Genomic DNA, 25,748 nt, shown 5'->3' with positions numbered 1-25,748 from the left:
TTTCTGTGATCAGGCTTAAGAATCAGAAGTGTCCAACACCCGCCCCACACGCCATGCCCGATTCAAAACACTCGGTGAGATGAGGGCAACGGAGGGGAAGGGAACAACCTGATGCTTGGCATTGCTTGGCTGACTCTGCAGGCTTGGGGCTGGTGGTCAGGGCATCTACCTGAACAGCAGTGTGTGCTGTGTCACCTGTGGGGGATTTCCTCCTATCTTGTTTTTGAAATCCAATGTTTTGTTCCATTTTACGGTTTTGTTTACACCTGTGTCTGGTAACCTGAGAAACTATTTGAAGATAACAATGTGCAGCACAGTTCTCACTGCTTTGTTTTGTTCCAATCTGTTTCATTTTATCCTGTTATGCTTTGACTGCTTTTATTTGGTTCTGTTTGATTTTGCTATGTCTGATGAAATAGACAACTACTGTGAAGGTAGCAAGATACATTATGGTAGCCACCGTTCATTTCCTATTACCCTCTTTGGAAGCTCTGAACCACTTTCATTGCTTTATTGATTGGCTTTATTCTGTTTTGTTTTCTTGGGTTTTATTGTCTTTAAAATATCATAGTGTGTTATTCATGACTGCTAACAATTTTCCTCTCTCCCGAAGAGTTTTTTACAAATAACTGAAATGAACAATTGTGACTGGGAAAATCTAGTTCGGGAGAAATGACTACCAAATTATTCAGCTGATACTGACTTGATAATAAGTCTTCAGTATGTTAATAAAATAAAAATGAAACACCAAATTAAAATGAAGACTCTTCAACTGAAAATGGAAAAAACTAATGAGATAAATGGGATTTAAGAGGTAGCCTCAGCTGAACTGTTAACTATAATCAAAAAGGCTTCAGAGATATATGTGTGAATGAAGATGACCTGCAGTATAATCCTGATGGTTTCAGAACAATTTAGAACTCACTTTATTACATTTTTTTTACTTAATATAAAAGAACTAAGTTGCATGAACATGAACCTGATTATTTTTGTTAACAATTCCATTCAGTGAATTTTTTCACAGAAAAAAAGAAAATGAAAATACTTACTCTCTGATTGCTATCTTTTCAGAATGCCTTGCAGACACAGAAGACATGCTCTGAGACATCTAAAAAACACGAACAGTGTGAAGCCACACATTTAGACCTCTGTATACAAAGCAGTTTTACACACTCGTCTGTGCTCCAACTGAAAGTTCAGACTAATTGCTAATTAATATAATTAACTTCTACAATTAGTTTCATTGGATAAATTTACCTATATTTTTATTCATTTATCACATCTGGTGAAGTAAAACCTGATTTTAAAAGCATTTTAAATTGTTTCATATTACAGAAAAAGACTGAAATTTTCTTGAGTCAGAGTTTGAAAGTTCTGGCACATTGGCTTTTAAGTATTTGTGGAAAAACAACAAATCAAACAAAAATACCTTTAAAATGCTCCTATCGGCACTCTAACTGAACTAGAGGACAGTAGAAAGTTCTCGGGGCTGGCAACTTCCCTCCTTTCTTACCTTCCAGACAATTCCCAAAATGTCTCTATTTAAGTAATTACTAAATAATAAAAGGTGGGGCAGCCAGTGTTTCCTAACGATAAGCACAAGGGATGAATACTTTGCATTTTCTTTTTATTGGTATGTTTGCAATACATAATGATTGTCTTCATCATGAAGAGTTGAACATCTGTATAACATTTCTGTAAGAGAAACCATGTGGAAATTGAACCCTGTGTATCTAGATGATTTATTTCACTTAAGATGCAGCAATTTTCCTGCAGGTGACTCAAATTTATCCTTTATGGCAGAGTAATATACTTCATGTGTATAAATACAATGTTTTCTTTATCCAGTCATCTGGTGATGGACAGTCTATATAGAACCTATAAGACTTAGCGATTGTTTTACTTAGCTATGCAACATGGGTAGGCATGTGTCACTGTAATATGATTTCAACTCTTAGGAGTAGCTGAGTTCAATGGGATTTTTCATTTTAGTTTTTTGAGGAAGCTCTGTACTGTTTTCCATAATGGTTATACTAGATTGCTTTTCCATCAGCAAAAAGAAGAGCTCCTTTGGGAATCATACTTTCTGATTTGGAGTTGCCGTAGCAGAGTAGGGACTGCTGCACCCATCAGACTTCAACACAAACATTACCTAGTCTCATCATTCCTGAGGCACGAGTTCCAGTGTTTAGGGACCTGTGTGGATAGCAAGAATGCCTGTCTTTCGTAAGCAAAATAAGTGGCCCAGTGAAACCAAGTCAGGTATGATGCATGTTAGTGAGTCTAATGTTTAGACTCTGAATTTGCTCATTTCCTTCCAAACACTATCTTACACCACACAGTGTCTCTTTAAGTATTGAAAACAAGAGAGAAGAAAAACAAATAATGACCAGCAAGAGCTAATAACTTACTAAAATTAACCAGAAAAATAAAGTTCCAGTAAACACCATTTATTTTTAACACTACATTCAGCTTTACTCAGATCATTGAAAAGCTTAACTTTTTTCATATATTTACTATAAATTAGAGTTTAGATTTGGAGAAAAATTATGTGAAATGAATAGAGTTGTAAATATGCATCCAGCTGTGATTCATATTTGAACACCCCTCTGCATGCAAGTGTGAGGATCTGCATATCTGAAAGGCAAAGTTCATTTGTCAGTTGTAGAAGTATCTGTGCGATACAAGTTACTCTTCAAGATGCCAAGAGCACAGCAATGAGGGGGAAAGACTCAAGTCTTTACAGAATGTAGCTTACATTCTCTTAACTCCACTGCATAAAATGTATTGAGTGCTATCTAGGGTAAGCCAACTAGAAGGCAGAGGAGGAGGAAAAGGAATGAAAGGATTCAGATGGGATAGGTAAGTGCCAACCTTCCTTTCATGAATATAATCATTAGGTACTAACATGCATTTATAACAATAAAAACTTAATGATTTGACAGTATAAGTACTTAGTAATTTTTGTTCAAGTGAAGGCATAAGAAAGTAGTTCACTATGAAGGTATTTCATTTAAAAATTCAACTCTGAAAAGTATTTCAAAACTTCAGAAGTATTGAACACTAGCTTAAATTACTATTTCCTCGTGTAAATGTTAATTGACTGTAAAACTGAGTGCCAGCGCACCTGATTAAATTCACAAGTTAAGAGTACATGCACAGTTAAGCAGGCGCTACGTCTTTGAGGTAATCTTCACTTAAAGGTAAAATTCTTGGGAAAAATATATGAAAATCACAGATAGTGTGAGAATAAGCATGTTAATCTTCAAAATGCTTATGAAACACAGCTCTAAGTTTTAAATACTTCTGAAAAACAGCTCTAAGTTTTAACTTGCTGAATTAAGATTTACTGCTAAAATTACAACCAAATAATGGAATTCTAAGAAATTAGTTTTCCTAAGAATCAAAAATTATGGGCTGGGGATTTAGCTCAGCGGCATAAGCGCCTGCCTGGCAAGCAAGAGGTCATGAGCTCGATCCCTGGTCCTGCCAAAAAAAAAAAGAATCAAAAATTGTATTTCTTCCCTTGTATCCTTCTCATAGTAAAAGTAGCCACTTTGCCAGTTTTAGTCTTATTTCTTACTAAAACAATTTTCAAGTCAAGAGGAAAGTGTGAGTCTAAAGTTACAGGTAACGACTCTGACCTGACTGAGAATTAATCAGTGAGCAACATAACAAACACTGCTAGACATAATGAAGCATACATCCTCCGCAGTGCATCTTCTTAATGAGGTATCATAAAAATAATTTTTAAATGGTAATATCGTGTTTCCAGAAAACATTCTTACCAGTCTTTGATTTAACCGCTTATTTTCTTCCTCTTTCAACTGCAGTGTCTGCAGGTGGTAAAAAGAGACTTGGTTACTCCTTGTCCTAAGTACACAATGATTGGAGAAAAGTTATTTTCAAACTAATGTTTGGTTCTGGTATGAAAAGTTAATGTGAATACTATTTTACATGAATTTTTCCAACTGTTTTATTTACTATTTTAATGAGGATAATTTTCATACATTTACGTAAACCAGCAGCAATTGTCAAGTTTTAATACCTATTAGCTGTGAAATTAAAAAAAAAAAGTAAATATTTGAGACCATGACTTTCCCAGTGGGACACATCTAAGATTTACAGGAGACATCTGAGGTGGTTGTCACATAGCCCTTAATAACAAAAGAATGGTATTATCTGGAAAATCTGTACAATTTTGACTTTGCATTTTTTTCCGTAAGTTGTTACAAAAGCAATTGTTGAAAACCTTAAAAGGCCTACCTAGTAATTGAATAAAGAAAAAAAGCCCCCATCCTGCCAGTTTTTTTCCTGCTCACTTCATCTTTATTAAAAAATAACTTATTTCTTCATTAACTTTCAAAGAAATGTTTAATATTTTATCTTTGAAATAAATGTGTAAAATTCAAATTTATTACCAAAGTGAATGTATTTCAAGAAGATAATTTACTTACTCTTTCTAAGAGCATTATTCTCTGCTTTTCTTCAGAAAGCATATGGACATTTTCCCTGAAAGTGAATAATCAGTAGTCAAGTTTTAGTATTTTGAAATGATGAGCTTTAGGTCTCCCTCAGTAAGATTTGGAAAGTTTTCAGTATTACTGCAGATCATATTAGCAACTCGAGGTCACACACTAAGTTTTCAATAGTACCCTACACAGTGGTATATCAATGCTGTCTGTGCATGAGACAGAGATCTTCAAACTTTTTTGAAATTATGAGCAAAACATTGTACGTGAACTTATCTGGGGATAATCTGTTTCCAGTCTTCTTCCTACATGTTCCTACATGAGTGGATAAAGTTTTAATAAATGGGGCCAGGGATTTAGTTCAGCAGTATAAGCGCCTGCCTGGCAGGTGCAAGGTTGGGAGTTTGAGCCCCGGTTTAAAAAAAAAAAAAAAAAGTGTTAATAAATGTACTTGGGCCAGAGATGTAGCTCAGAGGCACAGGACCTGCCTGGCAAGCGTGAGGCCCTGAGTTTGATTCCTAGTACAAAAAAAAAAAACAAAAAAAAAAAAAAAAACAAAAAAAAAAAAAAAAACCAAGCACTTGAGGAGGTATATGTATGCCTCCCAGCTCATCGTTTTTTGTTTTTTTTTTTTTTTTTTTTTAGTTTTATTATTTTTTTACTGGGAATCAAACTCAAGACTTTGCGCTTGCCAGGCAGGTGCTTGTGCCACTGAGCAAAATCCCTGGCCCACATCACTTGATTGTATCTGTTTTCAATACTGTTGCTTAGTTCTGAGTAAATCCATTTTTATCCATCAATAAATTCTATATATAGGCCTCAATATCTACATATCTGTATCCATATAAATACACATTTGGAATTTTGAAGCTTCCTTTGTGATTTAGCATATGTTGATTTTTCAAAATTGTGTAGACAAAATGGATTTTTTCATTGCTTCCTTTTTACTGGTTTCTTTTGAGAAGAGTCCTAACCTACTCTATGTTGGTTTTTGAAAGTTCCAATTCTATGTAATGAATTTTTGATTCAGAAAAGCAGATCAAAATTATTTTTTTCAAAATCACATTGTATACTATCTATGAGTTAACTATTTGGTGAAACATACCTTGTCTAAAAATGAGATTACCTCAATTTTTAAAATTTCCTTCTGTAATTTTGAGCTGCTATTCATTACTTGCTTTATTTACCTTTTCCATATTACAGCTGTCTTTCTGCATCACTTTATTTTAGCTGACTCTCCTATACACTGAATGTAGCCAGACATATTTTGTTCCTGAGACAGCTTATGTCTGTGTCCGGGGATTGAATCCAGGGGCACTGGGCTATGTCCCCGGCCCTTGTTATTCCATTATCTTGAGACAAGGTCTTGCTCAGTTGCTTAGGCTGGCCTGGAACTTACAAACCTGCTGGGATTAAAGGCATGTGCCTTGCTGGTATTTTGTTTTGACATTTTCCCCATGTTCAGGCTTACTTTTGTAATTTTATGTTTTTAGATTACTACATTTTCTTCACATAATACACCTTGCCTTTTGGAAGTACACTTTATATGAGTTACGGAAAGTCAGTAACGTCCCAAGTACTTTTCTCCAGAGTTTGCTAATGTACAGAACGCCACTGCTGGTTTACAGTCTTAAATGGCAGCCTTACTGGACAGACACCATGCTCGTCTCCATCGCTGAGTCCATCCTCCCTTCATCGGCTGCCTCTGAGGCCGCGCTGTCGGCTTCCCCTGGGAACTCGGGTGCACAGGCTCCGTAAAGTTCCGGGGCTGCAGCTGCATACGGTGAAGGAACCAAAGTGCTGCCCCGCAACTTACTGACTTCTTCTTCAAGCTTTTTCTTCTCCTCAAGCAAACGAGCTCTGTCTTCAGAAAGTGATTCTATCAAATCTGGGAGGCGGATGAAAGAAACAGTAATTAAACTTTCATGTGAATATTTTAATTTCAAAAAGAACCCAAAGGTCATACCAAGACAGTACTAACCTTTATCCCGTTCCTGTTGTTTCATCGTACTTTTCAACTTATCACTAAGATCATTTATTATGTTTTCTTTCTTCATTTTCTCTCTTGTTAAAACAGTGTTAAAATTGGTCTGAAAGAACAGAATAGTAACTATTTAAACTACCTGCACACAGTAGCTAAAGCTAAGAAAATAAAATTTCAAATATTCTTTTCAGTGGTCCATTTGCATGTTGAGAAGATTGTTATGATTCACAAATACGTTTTGAAATTTTAAGAAGTAAAATGACCTACAATTTAAAGATTGTTGCCATACATATCACTTTCTGAGTACTCTTTCTGAATTAGCTAAGTGCTGATTACATTAATATTTGAAGGCTAGCTCCATCTGTCTCTGATTTGAATATTAACAGTGGCCACTGAACTTCTTTGTTGTCTGTATCTAAAACTCCCCAACTTTGGTATACTTATCAAGAAGCTCATTTAGTTGCCTGCATAAATCTCACAAGGAAACTGGTAATGTTAACTACCAAGTTGTTTATAAGCAAACTGTTGGTTAAAAGTTTGGTTGTAGCACCTCATATAAGACTCTTACTGGGATATAAAATGACAGAATTATCTAATTTTTCCATTGGTCTAGCATTTCCAATTGCAAAATTTTTCATTTTTTAAAATTGTGAGGAAATTTCTTACTTTACTGTCCATGCTAGCCTCAAACCTGTGACCCTTCTGCCTGAGAGTCCCAAGTGCTGAGATCAAGACACTGTGCCTACCATGCCTGACTGCACTCCAAACTTTTAAGAGTTCTTTAGTTCTTGAATCAATGAATAATGGTAATAATGCTATCACAGGAATACAGAGATTTAACAGGAAAATAAGTTGACTTTTTTTTTTTTTTTAGATACAAATACTAACTTCTGAGGCTGAGGATCTAGCTCAATAGTGTAAACATCTACCTGGCAAGCACAAGGTTGTGAGTTCATTCCCCAGTATAAATACTAACGTCTGGGCAGTAAGCATACCAGAATAACCCTCAAAAAGGAACATTTAAAATACAGCCTTGTGTGAAAATACCTTTGTATTATTTATATACAGCCAATTAGAGATTTGTAATAACAGTAGACTTTTTATGCACTTTGTAATTTCTGTGATATGAAATGAATTCTTAGAATTCTCATTTATAATAGACATTTTTAAAATGTTTCTTAAGAAACAACTAAGCCACCAAACTCAAACAAACTCAAGCCACCAAAAGAAAACAAGGTTTTATTAACACTGAGTGTATACTACTGAAACCTGGAAGGTACCTTAACAGTCTTTCTCCAAATCCCGCTACATATATATATGTTTTAAAATACTAAGAACTCAAGGGCTGGCCTGGTGGCACACCCCTGTAATCCCAGCCCTTGGGAAGATGATATGGGCATTTTGCTGCCAAGACCCAGGCCAATTTGGGCTCCACAGTGAGACTGCTGGAATAAACCAAAAAAAAAAAAAAAAAAAAAAAAAAAAAAAAACAAAATAAAACCCCGAAGTCCTCTACTAGATATCTGTCATCTTATACTTGAAACCTTCAGCTACACAGAAAAAATCAGAAATAAATGCAATGAGAGGCACATGCCTGTTGTTCAGCAATCAAAGATGTTCGAACATTTTGCATTTCTTCATTCTTTCTCTTCTCTTGCTCTTCAAGTTGTTCCAGAAATTTAGCTTTTTCTTCCTGAAGCTTTTCTTGAAGTTCAGCAACTAAGCTTGAAGAATCTTCTCTGGTAGATTCAATGACAGCACTTAAAAATTGAATGCAGCATTAAAATTTTTTCTCAAAAATTACAGATTCAATCAAATACATCAAATAGCCTATTTATCTTGTATAAACTAATAGACTGAGAAACAGTGTATCTGTGTGAATTTGCTAACTTTGTAACTAAAAACCGTTGTATCAACTTGGCTGAAAATGTATCCTATACTACTAGTTTGTCCAGCAGGGTGTGGTGGCACAGGACTTGAGAGACTAAGGCAGGAGGACTGCTGTGAGTTTTAGTCAGCCTGGGCTACACGGACAGGTCAAGGCCAGTGAAAACCCAAATGACTGTCACGTACATAACTCTGTTTTACTTTACCTTACTCTAGGATCATACACCATACTGACATAACCCAACCAATGAAACAGTTTTAAAACAGGGTTTTGTTTTTTTCCTCTAGCACTACTATGTTTATCGTTCTCTAGGGAAGCAAGGAACTAAATTTTGGAGGTAGGAAGGGCAGGAAGCTTAAAAAGAGTTGATCTAACAAAACCACCACAGAAACCTAAAAAATTTATCAACAAAACTTGCCCATACCTCCCTCTACCAAGAATCCACATAATCTTGTCTTCCTATACATGAATGCCATAGAGATACTGAAATTACAATTCAGGGAAGCGGACATTGTTAGTAAGTTAGGTCTAGCAAAAATTTCTTTTATGCAAATATTTCTAATAAAGTAGAAAATCAACACTAGATTGTCTCTGTACTTAATGTATTACTATTATGTAACAAAAATACACTGAAAAGTTTTTAAAAGCCTTTATTATGGTAAAAGACATTTCCATTAATCTCTCATCATACTCTCACTTGTAAGACATTTATCTCTTCATCCCTACCGCTATGTGAAACAGTACTTGAAGTCCTCTTTTGAGTCTAGTCATTCGGCTGGAGCAGCCCAATATCCTGAATCACTCAAAGCATTTACCTTTCATGATTATTTTGACTTCAAAGAAGAGCTGGATTTGTGACGAAGAGGGTAAGTACATACTGAAGCCTGTCTTTCAGTCAGATGGCACTTGACAGGATTCACGTTATTTTTTCATCACCCCTTGTAAAGGTTCAAAAAAAGACCTCTTCAGTACTGCCTCGGATAATGGCAAGAATGCCAGGATAAGTGTTTGAAAAAAGGGGACCACATGGGGCAGAGGGTTGATGGCAATGTGTCTTCTATTGTAGGAAGTTCAAATACTCATCATACATTTTGATCAATCAACAATTGTGAAGTGCTTCAAATGACAAAATAAAATGCTCCCACCCATACTCACCTGGGTCTGTATCACCACAGGTGATGAGCTGAGTAGTACACACACACTGTATACTCATTTCTTTGTACATAGGTATGTGAGGGATACCTTTCCCCTAGTTTTTCAAAAACTATAGATTTAACAAATACTTAAGTTCACATTTCCTTAATTCCAAGTACACTGGACAGTCACTCGCATAACTGGTCACTTGCACTTTTCTGACTGTCCACATCTTCTGCCCATCTTTCTTATGGATTGTGAATCTTTGTGATTTGTGGGAGGTCTATGACATTACAGATAGTTACTACCCTCTTGGTGGTTGGCCCCTCTACAGCTCCCTCTGGCATACTACACAGCAGTGGGAAGGTGAGGAGAAATCCTGGACTGTGTGTGTGCTCTACCGTAACATTACTTTCTGCTCAGTCCGGATATTAATGCAAAGACTGAAAAAAATCAACTGAAAATTTCATGTTCCACTAGGAAATTAAAGTTCAAGAAATTAGCACTTAGCACTTTGGGAGAACATGGTGGATAGATAATAGCAGCTATGGAGGCTCTCTGAGACAACCAGCATAGAATCCAGGAATGGTGCGGTATGAGGAGTCCTAAGCAAGGGGAGATATACCCTGTCGACCCAGGAACAAACTAAGCTGAGAAAAACCAACTGGAAATGCAATCCCGATGCTATAAACTGAACAGATAAAATATCAGCATGGAAGCTGAAACTCGCACCTCTGGAAGCCGCGATTTGAATTTTTTGCTGCCACTGCTGCACCTGAATCGGCACAGCAGGGACAGAGAGGCAAAACAACTGAGAGCAGGAATCAGCAAATGGAGTTGAGAATAAGACCGGTGGGGAGCCCTGCATTGACCTGCAGTGAGTAAGAGGAATGGGGACCCTTTCATAGACTAGGAGGCTCCAACAGAGAACATTCTGGGACCAAGCAGACTAGCTGGAACAGGACGCTGCAGTGACTTTAGTCGCATATTCCCCTCTCAAGCGGGACTGGTGGGGGAGCACTTGGCCTGGGTAACACCGTGGACTAAGACCCAGGAGGCTAGCCCAAACCAGGTCCCTGCACGTGGTGGTGCACCCTAGCAATGAAGTCTTCAGAAGGTTGACCTGGAGGGCGGGCCAGCAGACACTGCCCAGGTCCATGTCTCCCAAGTACACTGCAGTGGGTGGGAACACCTAGCCAGCGAATTCAAACAAACTGTAACCGACAAAGAAAAAAACTGGGCCTACTATATACACTTGTATGGAAGGGACAAAAAGTATGGGAAGAGGGTGCAACAAGAAAGGGTCCTGTCTCCAATCCTGAGAACACTGATCCAGGAAAGGTAAATCCAAAGCAGAATGAGGACAGAAAACATGCAATGTCAGACATGGCACCAATAGACATAAAGCGATCTGTCCAGAGCCTCATAGACGAGTTCAAAAGTGAAGTATTTAATGAAGTAAGGCAAGATCTAAGTAGAATGGTTAGAGAAATGCTAAGCACTGCCCAAGAAAAAAAACAGATGGTAGAATAGGAAAACAGAAAACAAGGGCAGAATTGTTTGAAGGAGAAAATAGAGAAAACAGAATACATGAAACAGGTTCAAAGAGATTACCAGGAAACTAAAAACTCTATTGAAAGCTGGCATAACAGCTTGAAAGAAACTAAGGATAGATTCTCTGAAGGACAGATTTGTAATGTGGGAGCATGAAATGAAAAACTTCTTAAAAATAACAAGGAAACAAACAGCAATAATACAAAGGCTAGAAGATGATAAGAGGGATCTAACTTAAGAATTAAGAATGTAAAAGAAGAAGCAGGGATGCAAACAAATGAACTGCAAAGGCTATTCACAGAAATAATCAAGGAGAACTTCCCTAAATGGGAAAAGGTAAAGATACTCATCTATGAGGCATACAGGACCCCACCCACCTACAACCCAAACAGAGCTACACCCAGGCATGTAATAATCAAAATTCCAGAAACACAATATAATAACAGAATATTAAAAGGCGCCAGAGATAAGAAATAGATCACTTACAAGAGAACACTCATCAGAATTACAGCAGACTTCTCGGCACAAACCGTCAAATCATGAGCATGGGGGGAAATAATTCAAGCTTTGAAAGATAATAACCTCCAGCCAAGATTGATATATCCTGCACAATTGTGCCTAGAAATTGATGGAAAAACAAGGTGCTTCCAGGATAAAGAGGAACTAGAGAAATTTGCAACCACCAATTCAACTCTACAGAGAATACTGCAGGATACTCTAAAAAAGAAAAATACCAAGATTCCAGAAACAGTGGCAGAGAGGCTACAATGAATGGAGCAGAAAGCAAAATGAAGAGGACAAACTGACAACTAATGACAGCAAAAGAGCTCAACAGATATCAGGCAGAGAAGGTTAGATGGTAGGAACAGCTATTTTGGAGAAAACAAGACACCATAATAGCTAGTGCTTATTTAATATCATCTTGAAGTCCCATCAAGCTTTTGTTGTTCTATCTCCATTGGTCTTAACATGTTGTATATTATTGGGTTTTATATGTGATAATATAAACAAAAACTTTTATACTCAAGGAGATTATACAGATTGTTCATTTTTTGCTAGTTGATTCTAAATACCATGTAATTTTGTCATTCTCTTGAATGGTTTTACATTGTCTTGATATGTTTGATGCCACAGTATACGAAGTTACACTCAAAGATTTCAAAGAAAGAGACACTATGGTAACTACTTCTATGTCAGGATATCTTGCGATGAAACAATATTTTGCTTAAATGGTTATGTTTTGACCTGCACTGTTTTGTTATGCCCTCATTTATCTCAATCTCCTTTATTATTTTTTTATCTTTTTAATTAATGGAAAAATAAAAAATAGGATATATTATAGTAACCCACTTGATTTCCTATTAACTTGATTTGAAACCCTGTATTGTTCTCACCATCTTGTTTTGACTAATTTTCCTCTATTCTGTTTTGCTTGACAGTACCAACTTCGAGAGTATAGGCAACAACTGTGAAGACAAGATTCATTATGATGCCCATTCTGGTTTGATTATTAAATTCTTTTGAAGTCCTGTAATGTCTCCAATGTTTTGGTTTTATTCTTCACTGTTATGTTCAATTTTATTATAACTGATGATATAGGCAATTCTTTTTAAGATAGCAAGAGGCATTATGGTAACCATTTTTTTGTTTGTTTGTTTGTTTGGTCTTTTTCGTTTTTATCGGTACCAGGGATCGAACTCAAGACTGCCTGCTTGCAAGGCAGGCGCTTATGCTGCTGAGCTAAATCCCCAGCCCATGGTAACCATTGTTGATCACCTGGTATTTTGTTTTTACATTATGTATTATGTGCATCCTTTTGATTTGACTGACCCTGTTTTGTTATGTCACATTTGGTTTTACTCTCTTCAAAAAATAGTAGTAAGAACTGTGGGAATAATAAAAGCCAAAATGTGTAATTGTCATTATACAAAAGAGAGAAAAAGAAAGTGCTCTAAAGGATATATTTAAGTGTATAAGAAAGACAATGTTATTACTGAGTTTTATTGAATCACTGAACATAACTGTTTGCAGTCTCACTGTTTGAATGTCCACTTTATATGCTTTAATTTTGTAATTTGAACTATTTCTAAGATGACAATATGTAATCTATCAACTAGTGACTTCCAGTTTATTTTGTCTGAAATTCAGTATAACTTTTTTTTTCTTTTTCTCCTTAAATAAAAAAAAGAAAGAAATTAGCACTTACTGGTTTTTAATTTAGTAATAACCAGTATATAGAATCAAATATAGAGGCTATTTAAACATGCCCATTTTCTCAATATATTATTGTAAAAACTTGATTTTTTTTCATTACATAAAAATTGAAACAGACTGTAACAGAGAATGTGGAAGATTTGCAAATATATACAGTGCCAGTCTTACAAAGGTTACTTCATCAAAGCTTTTGAGAAATGGTGGTTCTCTGCAGGACCGAGAGTAGAAGTATCTGAAACTCGAAATCCACCAAATTTCGTGGGAATGACAGGATTCTGGTGGCAGAGATCAATTAGTGGCACACAAACACCAGATACATGATCGATATGGCTCCACTATAGGCAGCAGAGCCAGAGCAGCAATTATATTTGTCTCAGAAGACTCTTTCTCAGTGGTCATCCCTCAAGCTTTAAAAGAATGGGTTGATTAAAGTCTACTAGACCTGTAATACAGAATAACACAAATGAGCTCACTTAGAATACCATACTTGTGATGTGTACATGATGAGATGCAGTGGGGAAATCTGGTAGCTACGGTGTTACAGCATGACACTGCTATGGACCTTTTGATGAAACATCAGAAAAAGGATTGTTTAGTTACAATGATGCCGGCTGACTACAAGCAAGTGAAACTGGCTGAGGGAGCAATTATCTGCAAAGCAAGTGGTGGCTGGATTCTCACAGAACCCTGTTTGTCAATTTCGGGTATACATGACAAATAACCAGTTTGCTTCTACCTACATAGACAGCAGTATTCTTTCACTATGCAATCTTGGGATTATACTCCAATTCTGATAGAATCTATTTGGCAGGACTGTTTTTCCCCCTTGAATCTGGCCTCAAATATTGGGAGACTGACCTTGTAGGGCAGTTTTCTTAACAATTTAAGTGTTATCAAAAATGTCTGACTCTAATGAACACTTTCATTGCTTGGAAGTGGAAGACCACTAAAATTGTGGTAGTAAGCATTTTTTTCCTAAAATACAATATTCAGGGTGAAAAATCTAGTTGGAAGACTCCATAGAACATCATAATACCATTTAACACATTCAGTATATGTTGTGTGGTCCTAATAAATATGGGACAGTACCTACCTAAACTACCTGAATAAACATTGTGTCCCAAAGTGACAGTGAAGCTCATGAAAATTCAAGTGTGCAGTGACTCAATATGTGGAAATTGTATTTTTCTAACACATTAAGTCATGAAAATGCCCTACAATGATTCATGCAAACTAGCTTTAAAGTTTGGATAGTAGAGAAAAGAACTAGAGTGAAATCTAGTGACAAGAAATTTGTGGAAGAGGAGTATGTCAAAATGAGGTTAAGATGTGGGGACCTTTAAATCCTCTGAGGATATTATGTGCCACACTACAAGGAAACTTAGAATCACAACAACAATGTGAATATTTTGGGGGACACCACTAACCTTTCTCCAGTAATAGCTATCTGTTACAAAAACTAATGAAAAATCCCCAATGGAAGCATAAAGCCACAGGTTTCTACACATTAAGCAACGAACCCAGCCTCCTCCCCCATACTGCTACATTCCCTAGGAAGAACAGCAGGTCACTGGATGGAGAGGTAATTAATCTGGAATACAACCATTTTGGAAGGAAGAATAATTTGTCTTCACCAGGTCAGGTACTCTCTACCCAGATCATAGTATTTCTGCCAAAACCATCATTCCTTAATTTAAAAAATGTTGTAATCACTCTAATTGCTTCGAACAGAACAATTCTCAAAATATACAGAGATGACCACATACCCATAGAAGACACTACTGTCGTCACATATGTTAATTCCCAGTAAGCTGTGGACCAATCTACTCACAGTACCATTTGAGCGACATTTCACACAGCAGGGGTAAGTAACACATGTCTCTGAACCAGAAACCACTGTGATACCAATTCACCCATAATCTGGATAGATCAGAGAAACAGAAATGAAATTTGGAATCGCTATTGCCCCAATAAACTATAATTAAAGAATATATAATTTTAGGGCCACACTGACTTAGAATGATGATTTAGTTTACAAAAAGAACTCCTTAATCAGTAGACAAAAGCAGGGGCTCACTTGAATGGGAAGAAGCTTATACTTCTTCTTCCATTCGGTCACTTAGGGCTCTGATACTGATCCTGCAGTGTAACGCCGCCACATAGGTGACTGAACTTCATTATCAATGAGAACATTCTTCAATACAATGAGGGCAAGAAGGAATATAATAGAATCCCAAGGGATCTCCTTGACACTGGCCATGACATTTTTTTTAAAAAATCAATAAAAAACAACTACTAAATTAATGGTAGTCTGTCTAGAAAAGATTTGAGACGTGTATCAGGCAATAAACTAACCTCAGATGAGGCACTAAGCTAATAAATACAGTGAATAATAAAAGGAAGGTGCAAATACCTACTAGAGTTACAAGACTGGTTACAGAAACAAAGTCTTAATTAAGCCAATATATAATCCAATTTTTAGCCTTACTCCTGTTTTCCATTCCCCTATTTTGTAAGTTAAGGTGTGACAGTGGCAGTTAATCCTGTATTTTACTGTTTAGAGTGTCTAAGAGATTGTGACAAGAGAAAATGAACATCAGGTGTTTGCTCTGCCCTAGAAACGGTATCAGTCTGAGTTGAACCTTATGTAGAGCACTAAGGATACATTGTGATATGAGAGACATAACTTGTATCACATCAAACAGAAATTTCACCGAGGTTTCTTTATTTAGAAGTTGATAGGGGCAAAACAAACGTCTGACTGCTGACCTTCCAACAGGCTACCAGAGCCCCCAGCACTGCCCCCATTTCTCCCTGTGCTCCACACACACTGCCATGCAGGCTGCATTTCCCATGCTCCCCTGCATAGCTTCAGGACTGTCATGAAAAGAACACGTTTTGACGTCTGGAAAGCAGACGAGAAGCCCACGCTAGTCCACAGGGGCTGTAGTCAGATGCAGTCTCACAGCAGCTGCCTGCCTGGCACTGAGAGCCACTTGTTCTGTGCTGCAGAGTAAGCCAGACCATTAGTGCTTTGCAGACATTTTCTTGACTGCTGTAGCAGCTTCCCAAGGGAGAAGAACCATCCTCTCTGACGAGTGCTTCAATCTAAGTCCCTGTTTTCACTTAGAGCTTGACAGACTCACTCCAAGTAAACTTTAAATCAGCTCTTCTAGGCCCGTAGGCTTTGACCTTGGCGTTTGTTCTTGTTGGGCCTTCATTACCCAGTTGTAGTAAGAAGCTTAGAAGCTTAGGCACTCCAGAGAGAACTCCCCACCCTTGATCCCTGATGGTTTTCAAAGCATGATCAAATTCCTTATTTTATACTCTTGACATCTTGTCACCCTGGCTTGCCTTCAGGAAGAATTCTTTTAGGCCAGAATCCCCCTTACTCCAGATGTTTTCTGAGAGTTAAAAATGTCCATCTACTGTTCTCCACCCTGCTGCTGGGCTACAAACTGCATTTGTTCATCAGGTACTCAGAACTGATCTCATCTCTACACCGAGGTCTCTCCCTCCTGCCGCGCTAGTTCCTGAACACAAACCTGTTCTTACACTTTAACTGCTGTCCAGCTCTGGTCCTCTGGCAGCTTTCCTTGGCAGTGACTCCACTGACCTTTGTTCCCTCATCTATGTAAACATATGTGCAAATCCTAAATCTTCTATTAAATCCTCTAATTTCCTGAGATATGTATGAGAACTTCTATTTTCAGATCAGAAGGCAAAGTTTTGTCTGTATACCAAAATATGAGTATTACATAGCAATCAATGCCAGGAGATTGTTTAGAAATGATAAGGCAGGAAAGAGGATAAAAAGTTACACGTACACACACTTATAAATATATTCACTTTGAGAATTAATGATAGAATAGATGGTACCTTATGCTCCAGAAACTGTTTGTTGGGCTATAAAATCCTGTCACACATTTTTAAAGGAAGAAATACTAAAAAATTATCTTCCCTGATCAAAAGGGCAAAACAGAGGCTGGGGATTTAGCTCAGTGGCATAAGCGCCTGCCTTGCAAGTGCATGGTCATGAGTTTGATCCCCAGTACCGATTTAAAAAAAAAAAAAAAACCAGAAGCAATTTAAAACATATGTATTGAAGTAATAAAATCTTAAAATTAAAAAAAAAAGGGCAAAACATTAAGACAATAACAATAATAAAAATATAAAAACAAACAAACCAAGAAACCCAGTCCACAACCATAGTATCAAACCTGGAATTTAGAACATTATCTTCCTATCACAGAGACAGTAACTGAAATTGTTTGTAAAGAATATTACAATAAGAATTGCCATATATTCCGTGTGATTCTTTGTTAAACAATGCTCTGAAAAAAACTCTTACATGTTTTAATAATTATACACACATACTAAATATAAGGAGAACAAAAGCAAAGAATTTCAACTAATGAATTTAGTAGAAACTCCAAATCAAAGCAGTTTAAGAAAGGAAAAGTACTGTACATTAAAACATTTCAAATTTTCCAAAAAGTCATTCCTCTGAAAATCTAAAACATGAATTTTTAGAAGAAACTAATGAATTTATGTAGTCTAGTTATTTTTTTTTTTTTTTTTTACAAAAAGCACTATTTAAAAAGTAATGTGTTTACTTCATGAAAACATTCTGACTGCTACGTTCACCAAAAGTATATGAGTAAAACAGGTACTGTGATTACGTGTACATACTGGAATCACCAGTATTTTCACTTTATAATTAGACTAAATTTAATTCTTACCTTTGTGCTATTTGATTTTCAAGATGTTTAATTTTTTCTAATAACTCTTTCTCGACAACTTCTCTTTCCAACTTAAACTCTTTTAGAGCAGTCTGAACAGCTTCCTCTTTTTCACAGCTGAGCTTCTGAATTAACTGTTCTCTCTCTTGTTCATAGCTCATAATCAGTTTCTCTTTGTCTTCCTCAAGGTTCTGAATAATTGCTTCATATTTCTCTTCTTGTTGAGTGATTTTTTCATCTTTTTGTTTAGCAAGAGCATGCAATTCTGAATCCAATTTATTCTGCAGCTCAACTACTTGTTCTTTTAGGTTTTTTTCTATTTCAAATGCTTGATGATGCAAAGATGTTACTTTGTCTAGTTCAGTTTTAAGTATATTAGATTCTTCTTCATGTCTACTAATTAATTCTGAAATGCACAAATCTTTTTCAACTGTCATTAGAGTTCGTAGCTCTGCTAAACCCACCTGATAATTTTCATTATTATCTTGAATCTTTTGGTTTAGTTGACTTATCTCTATTCTTAAGTTTTCTGTTTCTTTTTCAAGAAGAGACTTAAGTGTCTCTTTCTGTTGCATTCTGCTTTCTTCCAGCAACATTTTTATTTCATCTGTTTCTGCTTCTTTCAATGCCAGTTCAACCTCTAACTTACACCTCGTGTCTGACAAATCAGAAACCTTCAGTTTTAGTTCCTGCAGCTGCTGTTCTTTTTCATGGATAGCTGTGGTGTGAGATTCTTGTAGCTGATCAATTCTTTGTTGATTTTCTTGTTTTAATTTTTCCAAAGAAATTTTGTGGTCTGTCATGACTTTCTCAAACTCTTGTGTGTGCCTGACATGCAGAGTGTCCTCTAATTCCTTTAGGTGGCTCTGCTCAAGGCACTGAAGCTCTGCCCTCAGTAACTCAATCTTTTCATCATTTTCAGCATGGAGCTTTTTTAAGTCTTCTAACACAACCTCTCGTGACTGCTTTAGTTCATTAATTTCGCAATTTTGAGTGTGCACTATATTTTCCATCTCCAACAACTTTCGATCCTTTTCATTTTGCAGGCAGATGACAGCTTCTTTTTCATGCTTAACCAAAGCAAATTCATTATCTTTATTTTGTAAAACTTCCTCAAGATAGACCAAGTCTCCTTTCAGCTTCTTAATCTTGTTTTCATTTTCTTCACTCTCCTTTACTAATGCACTGATTTTACCTTCATACTCACTTTTCAAAGAATGTAGTTCTTTTTGATGCTTTTCTTTTAGTGTTATTTCCAGGGAACATTTTACTTTTTCAATAATGTTTCTTATTTCTACTGCTGTACATTTTAAAGAATTCGAGAAGTCACACTGTTCTTTTTGTACAAATGTTTTGAAGTGACACAGATCTTCCTTAATGGTCTGTATACTACAATGAGAATTTTGGGCAAAAACTCTGTATTTTTCCAACTGGACATTCAGAGAAGCATTATCTCCAAAATCCTCTTTGCCACCTGTATTTGTATCTTGCAAACGTCTACTATCTATCGCATTGATAACTGATGAATAAAGTGATTCCACCATCATTTCTGGACTTTGGGGATCACTTATAGGATTAGGAGATGATAAATTTTCTTCTATCACAAACTCATTCACAGCAGACATAAAATCTGACTCTGGACTTTCAGCTAATGAATCTAAGTCTAAAGATACTTGGTGAATAGTTTGTTCAATGTTTGGATGGGGTATAGTTTCAAAATCAAATGTATGTGCATCAATGCTATCTGGAGATAATTCTTCTAAGGGACAAACTGCTGGACACAAGGTACCCTCAACAGTGAGTGGAGGGGGAGTTCTCGGTGAGGTAGTAGTTGTAATTCCCGCTGTACTTTCTGTCCGCGGGGAAGAAGCCCACTGAGGGGATGCTTGACTCATGGATACCTGGAAGACAGAGAAAAGGGCTTAAAAGAACTGTGGCAACATAAGCTGCCATCCTAGTGAAGAGAACTTTCCTTACCTTTTGTTCATTGAGAAGATCTGTAATGGTCTGTGACATTTCATCCAAACTTTGTGCTGCTTTTACCAAATTATGTAGGGCAAGTACATGCTGGTGTAGAGGTTCAAAGTCACAAAGCAAGGGTACCCTGAAACAGAATGCAAGCAAACTAGGTGTCTGGTTTCTTAGCTAAAAGATAAGTAACAGAAAATAAACTATTTCACTGCTACAAATAAGTACAGCATGATACCTCCTTTCTAATCAATGCGAGGAAATTTTGAAAGAACTCGAGTTCTAAGGCACAAATCTCCCAGTAATACAATCAAATCGGAATAACCACAAAATATTAAAAATCCTACATAGGCCAAGTGTGGTGGCACAAGCCTGTAACCTCAGAATTTGGGAGGTGAAGGCACCAGGACCACCATGAGTTGAGGCCACCTTGAGCTACATAGTAAGCTTAAGGCCATCCTGGACTACATAATCAGATCATGCCTCTAAAAGGTCGATCATAAAACACTTCTTTATCCTGGCATTTCCTACAAGAACTGATGTGCCTATCCATACCTCCAAACAAAAATATTTTAAGGTTATAACTGAAGTTTAAAAATTCTGACATTTACCTGAGGAATGGCTGAACTTCAGAAGGACAAAATGATTGCAGAAACTGTAAATCTTTTAATGAAATATCTGGAAGTTCACAGTCAAACTTTCGAGGCTTCTGAGTCTGTATAAAAAAAAAATTTTTTTTTAACACAAAACTATAGGACTCATTTATATAAGGTTTCTTGCCATAATTAAATACAACATAAATTGGCAAAAATGTTTTAAATGATCTATTTAACCACCACAAGAGGAAAAACCATTTGAAGCAGACATGGTATGCTACTTTTCCGGCCCTTAACAGACTGAGACATAAACTGTTCAGGATCAGTTGGTACACCTGTCACCCCTTTCATGTTTTTAGTGTCACTTTATGGGAATTCTAGTATTCCTATCAATATTAAATAAAAACGTGTTGCACTACTGCATGTAATGCTCACAAATTTTTCCTTGACACACACACCACACCCATGAAAGACCTCACTAGCCCTCTTTCTCTTCATTACCAAGTCTTATTGCTGAACCATGGTTAAGATTTTTTGTTCAGATATTTCCTGCTTTACTCGTCTTTGACATTTCCACTACTTTTTCTAAAATACAAACTCTTGATCAATTTCAATTTAAAGAAAAAGTGGAAGCACTAGCATTTTCTTTACAATATCAGTAAGACTAGAATACTTTAAAATAACTATTGTAATCACTACTCACGCAGACATAGAAATGTCAGAATACTTTTCATAAAAAAGGTAGAGTGAGTGTGGAAATCCCCTCATATGTCACCCACTGAGTAGGTATTAAAGCATATGTATTTAAACCCTAAGCAATCAATCCTGCAGTATGGCAATGTATCTGAAGTCAAGGCATTGACATGAAGAGGGAGCAGTGGAAGCATACTAGCATCTCCTAACAGTATTGGATGATTCATGTATTCTTCACATTTAACAAGATTAGTAAGTACAGGCAACACCGAGTTAGGCTGAGGTTTAATTAGTCCTGCTGTGGTTTATATGTAGGTATCCCCATTCAGGTGGGGCTTTGGGAGGTGACTGGATCACGGGGCCTACGACCCCTCAGTGTATTTAGTCCACTAATCACTCAAAGCTGAGTTTGTGATCCTGGGAGATGAAGCCACGAGGAAGAGGAAGGCCCCTGGGGGCGTGTCTAGAGAGACACACCTCCCTTCTTCTTCCCTTCTTCTCCTCCCTCCTGTCTGCTAAGCAGTTCTCCTCGTCACGCTCCCCTGCTTGAAGCCAGCAACTACGGACTGAAAGCTCTACAAACTGTGAGCTAAAACAAACCTCTCCTTTAATTTGCTGGTATTGGATAGCGTGTCCTAGTTATATATAAAGTAATGAAGACACTCCTCTATTTTAATATATCAAAAGAACAAGAGCAGAAAGTGGTATGAAAACAGGAAACAAGGATGGGGTGGAGGAACAGGAGAGGAGAGAAAAAGAGAAAGGGGGAAAAAAACACCCTAGAAAAAGATGGGCAGGTGGTGCACACCTCTAAATCCCAGCCTCTTGGGGAAGGAGGGCTACCATTAGTTCAAGGCCAGCCTGGACTACCCAGTGAGACCCTGTCTTCAAAAAACTCCAACGAACAGAAAGGGTGGGAGAAGACACAACTTCCTACTAATCCCAACAGTATAACATGAGGTACCTTCCTGTGCGACCAAGTTCTGATCAAAAGCTTTGTGCCATGGGGCATATTAACCTGAACTACGTAGCAAGACCCTGTTTTTCGTTTTTCTGTTTTTTTAAAAAAAAAAAAAGCTTTATACCAACTAACTTTTAAAACCAAAAACATTTTGTTGTTGATTTCATGAAAATCATTTTTTTTTTCTTTCTGACAATCCCACTAGGGGATGGGCGTTTAGTCATGATTAGAAAGTAAATACTTACACAAAAGGAAGGTGGCCAGGAGTCCAATCCCCTAAACAGACGATTTCTTAAAAAAGACTTCCCTATATAAAGAAATTAATAATATGATTACTTTACATCTTTTATTAAGCCAAAAACCTCTGGTTTTTGAAAAAGTCTGACAAGGCTTAACATTTAAAACTTAACAATAGAATAAACTTTATAAGCATTAAAAATAATGCTTTTCTAGACTCCAATGTAATTAATATCAGGTAATGAATATAGTGATATAGAAATAATTATTTATGAAACAAAAATTTCCTTTTTCTTAAAAAAAAAAAAAAAAAAAAAAAAAGGTAAATGGAGCCATTACTCAAGAACACTTACTAAACACTTTCCCAAAGGATTCCCTTTTGGACTTCTCAGCTTCATAGAGTCGCTTCCCATCTTTGACTAAAGCACCAGCCCACTAGTAGAGAAAAATGTATGTAGGCAAAAATGTGTGTTAATAAAGGCACCAATTCATTACTGTTCATGTATAATTAAAAAAGAACTGAAACTCCATACCTCCCTGTAGTGTTTAATGAACATTTTTCTCCTGACAACCTCAACAACAGCTAAGCAATACATCTGAGGAACAGTACTAAGAGCTTCAACAATTTTGACTCTTTCTAAAAGTTCTATTACGAGGCGGAGTAAAGCTTGCAATTTTTCTCCATCTTGATCAGCGTGAAGCATCACAAAGCAACACCACCTATAGAATAAAATTCATTATTTTCAACAGTCACAAAGGTTTGCTAGGAATAATTTAATTAAGCTAAAGAAATCAAGATGTACATGTTCAGTAAAAATAATTTAATCCCCAAATTGTAGTTAAATAAAGTAGTGACAGAAAATTATTTTATCATGGGGAGAAACAAATAAATTATATTATAAAGATGCAAAATTAGATATAACAAAATCACTTACTTCAATCTGACGTGTAGATTATTTGCTAATTCTTGTTTGGCAGTGGTACACTTCTGTTTAATATCCAATAGCTTTCTATGATTTTGCAACATAATCATCAACTGATTCGCATGACTCAGGCACAAATCAGGTAATACAGATGCATCTTTCAAATTTTCAGCTCTCATTTGATTTGCTAAAAATCCCTTTGAGGAAAAGTATTTCAAAAAACATTTAATTTTATTCTACTAACAATACAAATATTCACTTAAGAGAAAAATCTCTATTAAACATGAATTGTTCTACTTTCAAACAAGAAATTGAAATCTAATTTTCTGAATGATGTATTTATAACGTAATTCCTAGAATCAAAGAAATATTTGCTTTATCAAACTAGAAAGACCATAAAGGACTATAAGTAAACTAAAAAGACATTAAAATATTGGCTGTGTAACAGGCAAAGGATTAACCAGATTACATATGACTGATTCTCGCTGGCAAGGGTGAGGGCATGAGTTTGATGCCTGGTATAACAACAAAACAAAAAGATTATAATCATGTGGCAAATGACAACTCAGAGGAAATTATGAAACAATGATAAAGGGGAAATTATTATTCTCATTTACTGGGGAATGTTGACAGATTTTAATTTTGCCTTTATAAAACGGATCATTACACATTATTACTTAATATTTAAAATGGATATACATCTTAGTCTAGCAATTCCATTACTGAGGATTGTGCTTAAGTAAATACTAATCACACATGTAAAGAAAGACATATTGGGATATTCAAATAGTACTTGTAATAAAAACAAAAAGTGTAACCCTAGCACTCGATACCTAAGCAAAAGATCACAAGATCGAGGCCAATGAGCACAAGGCCAGTTTGGACAATCCAGGAAAACCCTGGTAGAAACAAGAAACAACAAACAAAAACAAAGACAAAAAATACACAAAAAGATAAATTAGGCTTTTTCTCAGTTATATCTGAGTCATTCTGTGGAAAGCTAAAAAGAGTGACCCAGAGAATAATCAAAACATCAGGAACGCAGAGCTGGGTGTGGTGGCGCATGCCCGATATCTCTGCACATGGGAAGCTAAGGCAAGAGAATGCCATGAGTTCAAAGTCACCCTGAGCCGCACAGTGAGACCCTGTCTCCAACAAACAGAAACAAAAATCAAATAAAACAAAAAGATCAGGAAGGTAGGTCTGCAGAAAGAGTAATTTGTGGCTTTGGGTATGGGAGAGCTATGAAAGGAGGAGACAAAATAATCTAAAGCCTGGGGTCCAAAGGAAGCAGAACAGAAAGAAAACTAGGAATGCTTTATCTTGGAGATTTCCTCAGACGCCCACCAGAGGTGCTGGTCAAACTAATAACTGTACTTGTCAACATAGTCAACAGTTTTCCTTCCACATAGAACTAAGAAATTTAAAAAACTGGAGACCAGAGCTGGTCAAGGAAAAGAACAGAACACTTTGTACTTCTATCTCTTAAAGCTACGTCCTACAAATAAAGGTAACCCAAAAGTTGACAGGTCGTTCCAAGGAACAAATCAACTTCCAGTCATCTGAATCTCTGAAACCAGGTTAAAGGGATTAAAGATTATGACTGTCCCATCAAAAATTCTCTGAAATGCTAAGAGACATCTAACATGTAGGGTATCTTAGGCCTGAGACTATTCTTTTGTTTTGTTTTTTTCCTACTAAAAGTAACTGATGGCGCACACCCGTAATCCTAGCACTCTGGAGGCTGAGGCAGGAGATGGTTGCGAGTTCCAGGCCAGCCTAGGTTACAAAGTGAGCTCAAGGCCAGCCTGAACTGCATAAGTGAGACCCTGTCTCAAAAAAAGGACAAAAAAATAAAATAAAAATAAAAAATGGAAAGTAATTGAGAACATGAAAAGGTAGGATTTCCAGGAATAAAAAACTACAAGAAACAACAGAAAACATCAACAGACATAGAGTTAACAGGTAATGGAATTAACCATTCAGAAACTTTAAAAATTACTGTGTAGTTAATGTGATCAAGGAGATGATAGGTAAGACAATACTGTGATAAAAACTGAAAACCGGAGCTGGGGATTTAGCTCAGCGGCATAAGCGCCTGCCTTGCAAGCAAGCAGTCGTGAGTTCGATCCCTGGTACCGATTAAAAAAAACAAAAACAAAAACTGAAAACTATATTAAAAGAAGCAAAAAATTTCAAGGGTGAAAAATGAGCAACATAAATAAGAAATTAATAGTTACCTACATTTAGTCATCTCTGAAAAGAGAAGTAGTTACAACTGTTAAATCAGTCAAAACTAAGCACCTAAAAAAATACAGCGAAGGTCTGACACCAGAATGTCAATCTGGTAACACTGAATGACAAGTGACAGTGAGTGAGGCA

General features: G+C 36.5%; 1 protein-coding gene across 3 annotated transcripts in view; it reads right to left on the bottom strand.

Annotated features, from left to right (window-relative positions):
• The window catches only part of Rb1cc1 (RB1 inducible coiled-coil 1), an 81,239-nt gene that overhangs the window by 8,357 nt on the left and 47,134 nt on the right, over positions 1-25,748 (bottom strand). For all 3 annotated transcript variants that reach the window (XM_063258507.1, XM_063258508.1, XM_063258506.1), the window contains exons 9-21: positions 23,379-23,563; positions 22,977-23,163; positions 22,797-22,878; positions 22,452-22,513; positions 20,568-20,671; positions 19,966-20,092; positions 17,989-19,889; positions 8,051-8,216; positions 6,454-6,562; positions 6,120-6,360; positions 4,458-4,512; positions 3,789-3,836; positions 1,050-1,108 (exon numbers count right to left, since the gene is read on the bottom strand). In XM_063258507.1, coding sequence (XP_063114577.1) covers positions 1,050-1,108; positions 3,789-3,836; positions 4,458-4,512; positions 6,120-6,360; positions 6,454-6,562; positions 8,051-8,216; positions 17,989-19,889; positions 19,966-20,092; positions 20,568-20,671; positions 22,452-22,513; positions 22,797-22,878; positions 22,977-23,163; positions 23,379-23,563 — 3,326 coding nt within the window. The remainder of the gene's footprint in view (positions 1-1,049; positions 1,109-3,788; positions 3,837-4,457; positions 4,513-6,119; positions 6,361-6,453; positions 6,563-8,050; positions 8,217-17,988; positions 19,890-19,965; positions 20,093-20,567; positions 20,672-22,451; positions 22,514-22,796; positions 22,879-22,976; positions 23,164-23,378; positions 23,564-25,748) is intronic.

Source organism: Cavia porcellus, unplaced genomic scaffold, assembly GCF_034190915.1.
Source record: "Cavia porcellus strain 051 isolate PalLab524CR breed Dunkin Hartley unplaced genomic scaffold, mCavPor4.1 scaffold_11, whole genome shotgun sequence".
Taxonomy (NCBI): Eukaryota; Metazoa; Chordata; class Mammalia; order Rodentia; family Caviidae; genus Cavia; species Cavia porcellus.
Note: the sequence above shows the minus strand (reverse complement) of the source record. Positions and strands in the feature narration are given on the sequence as shown.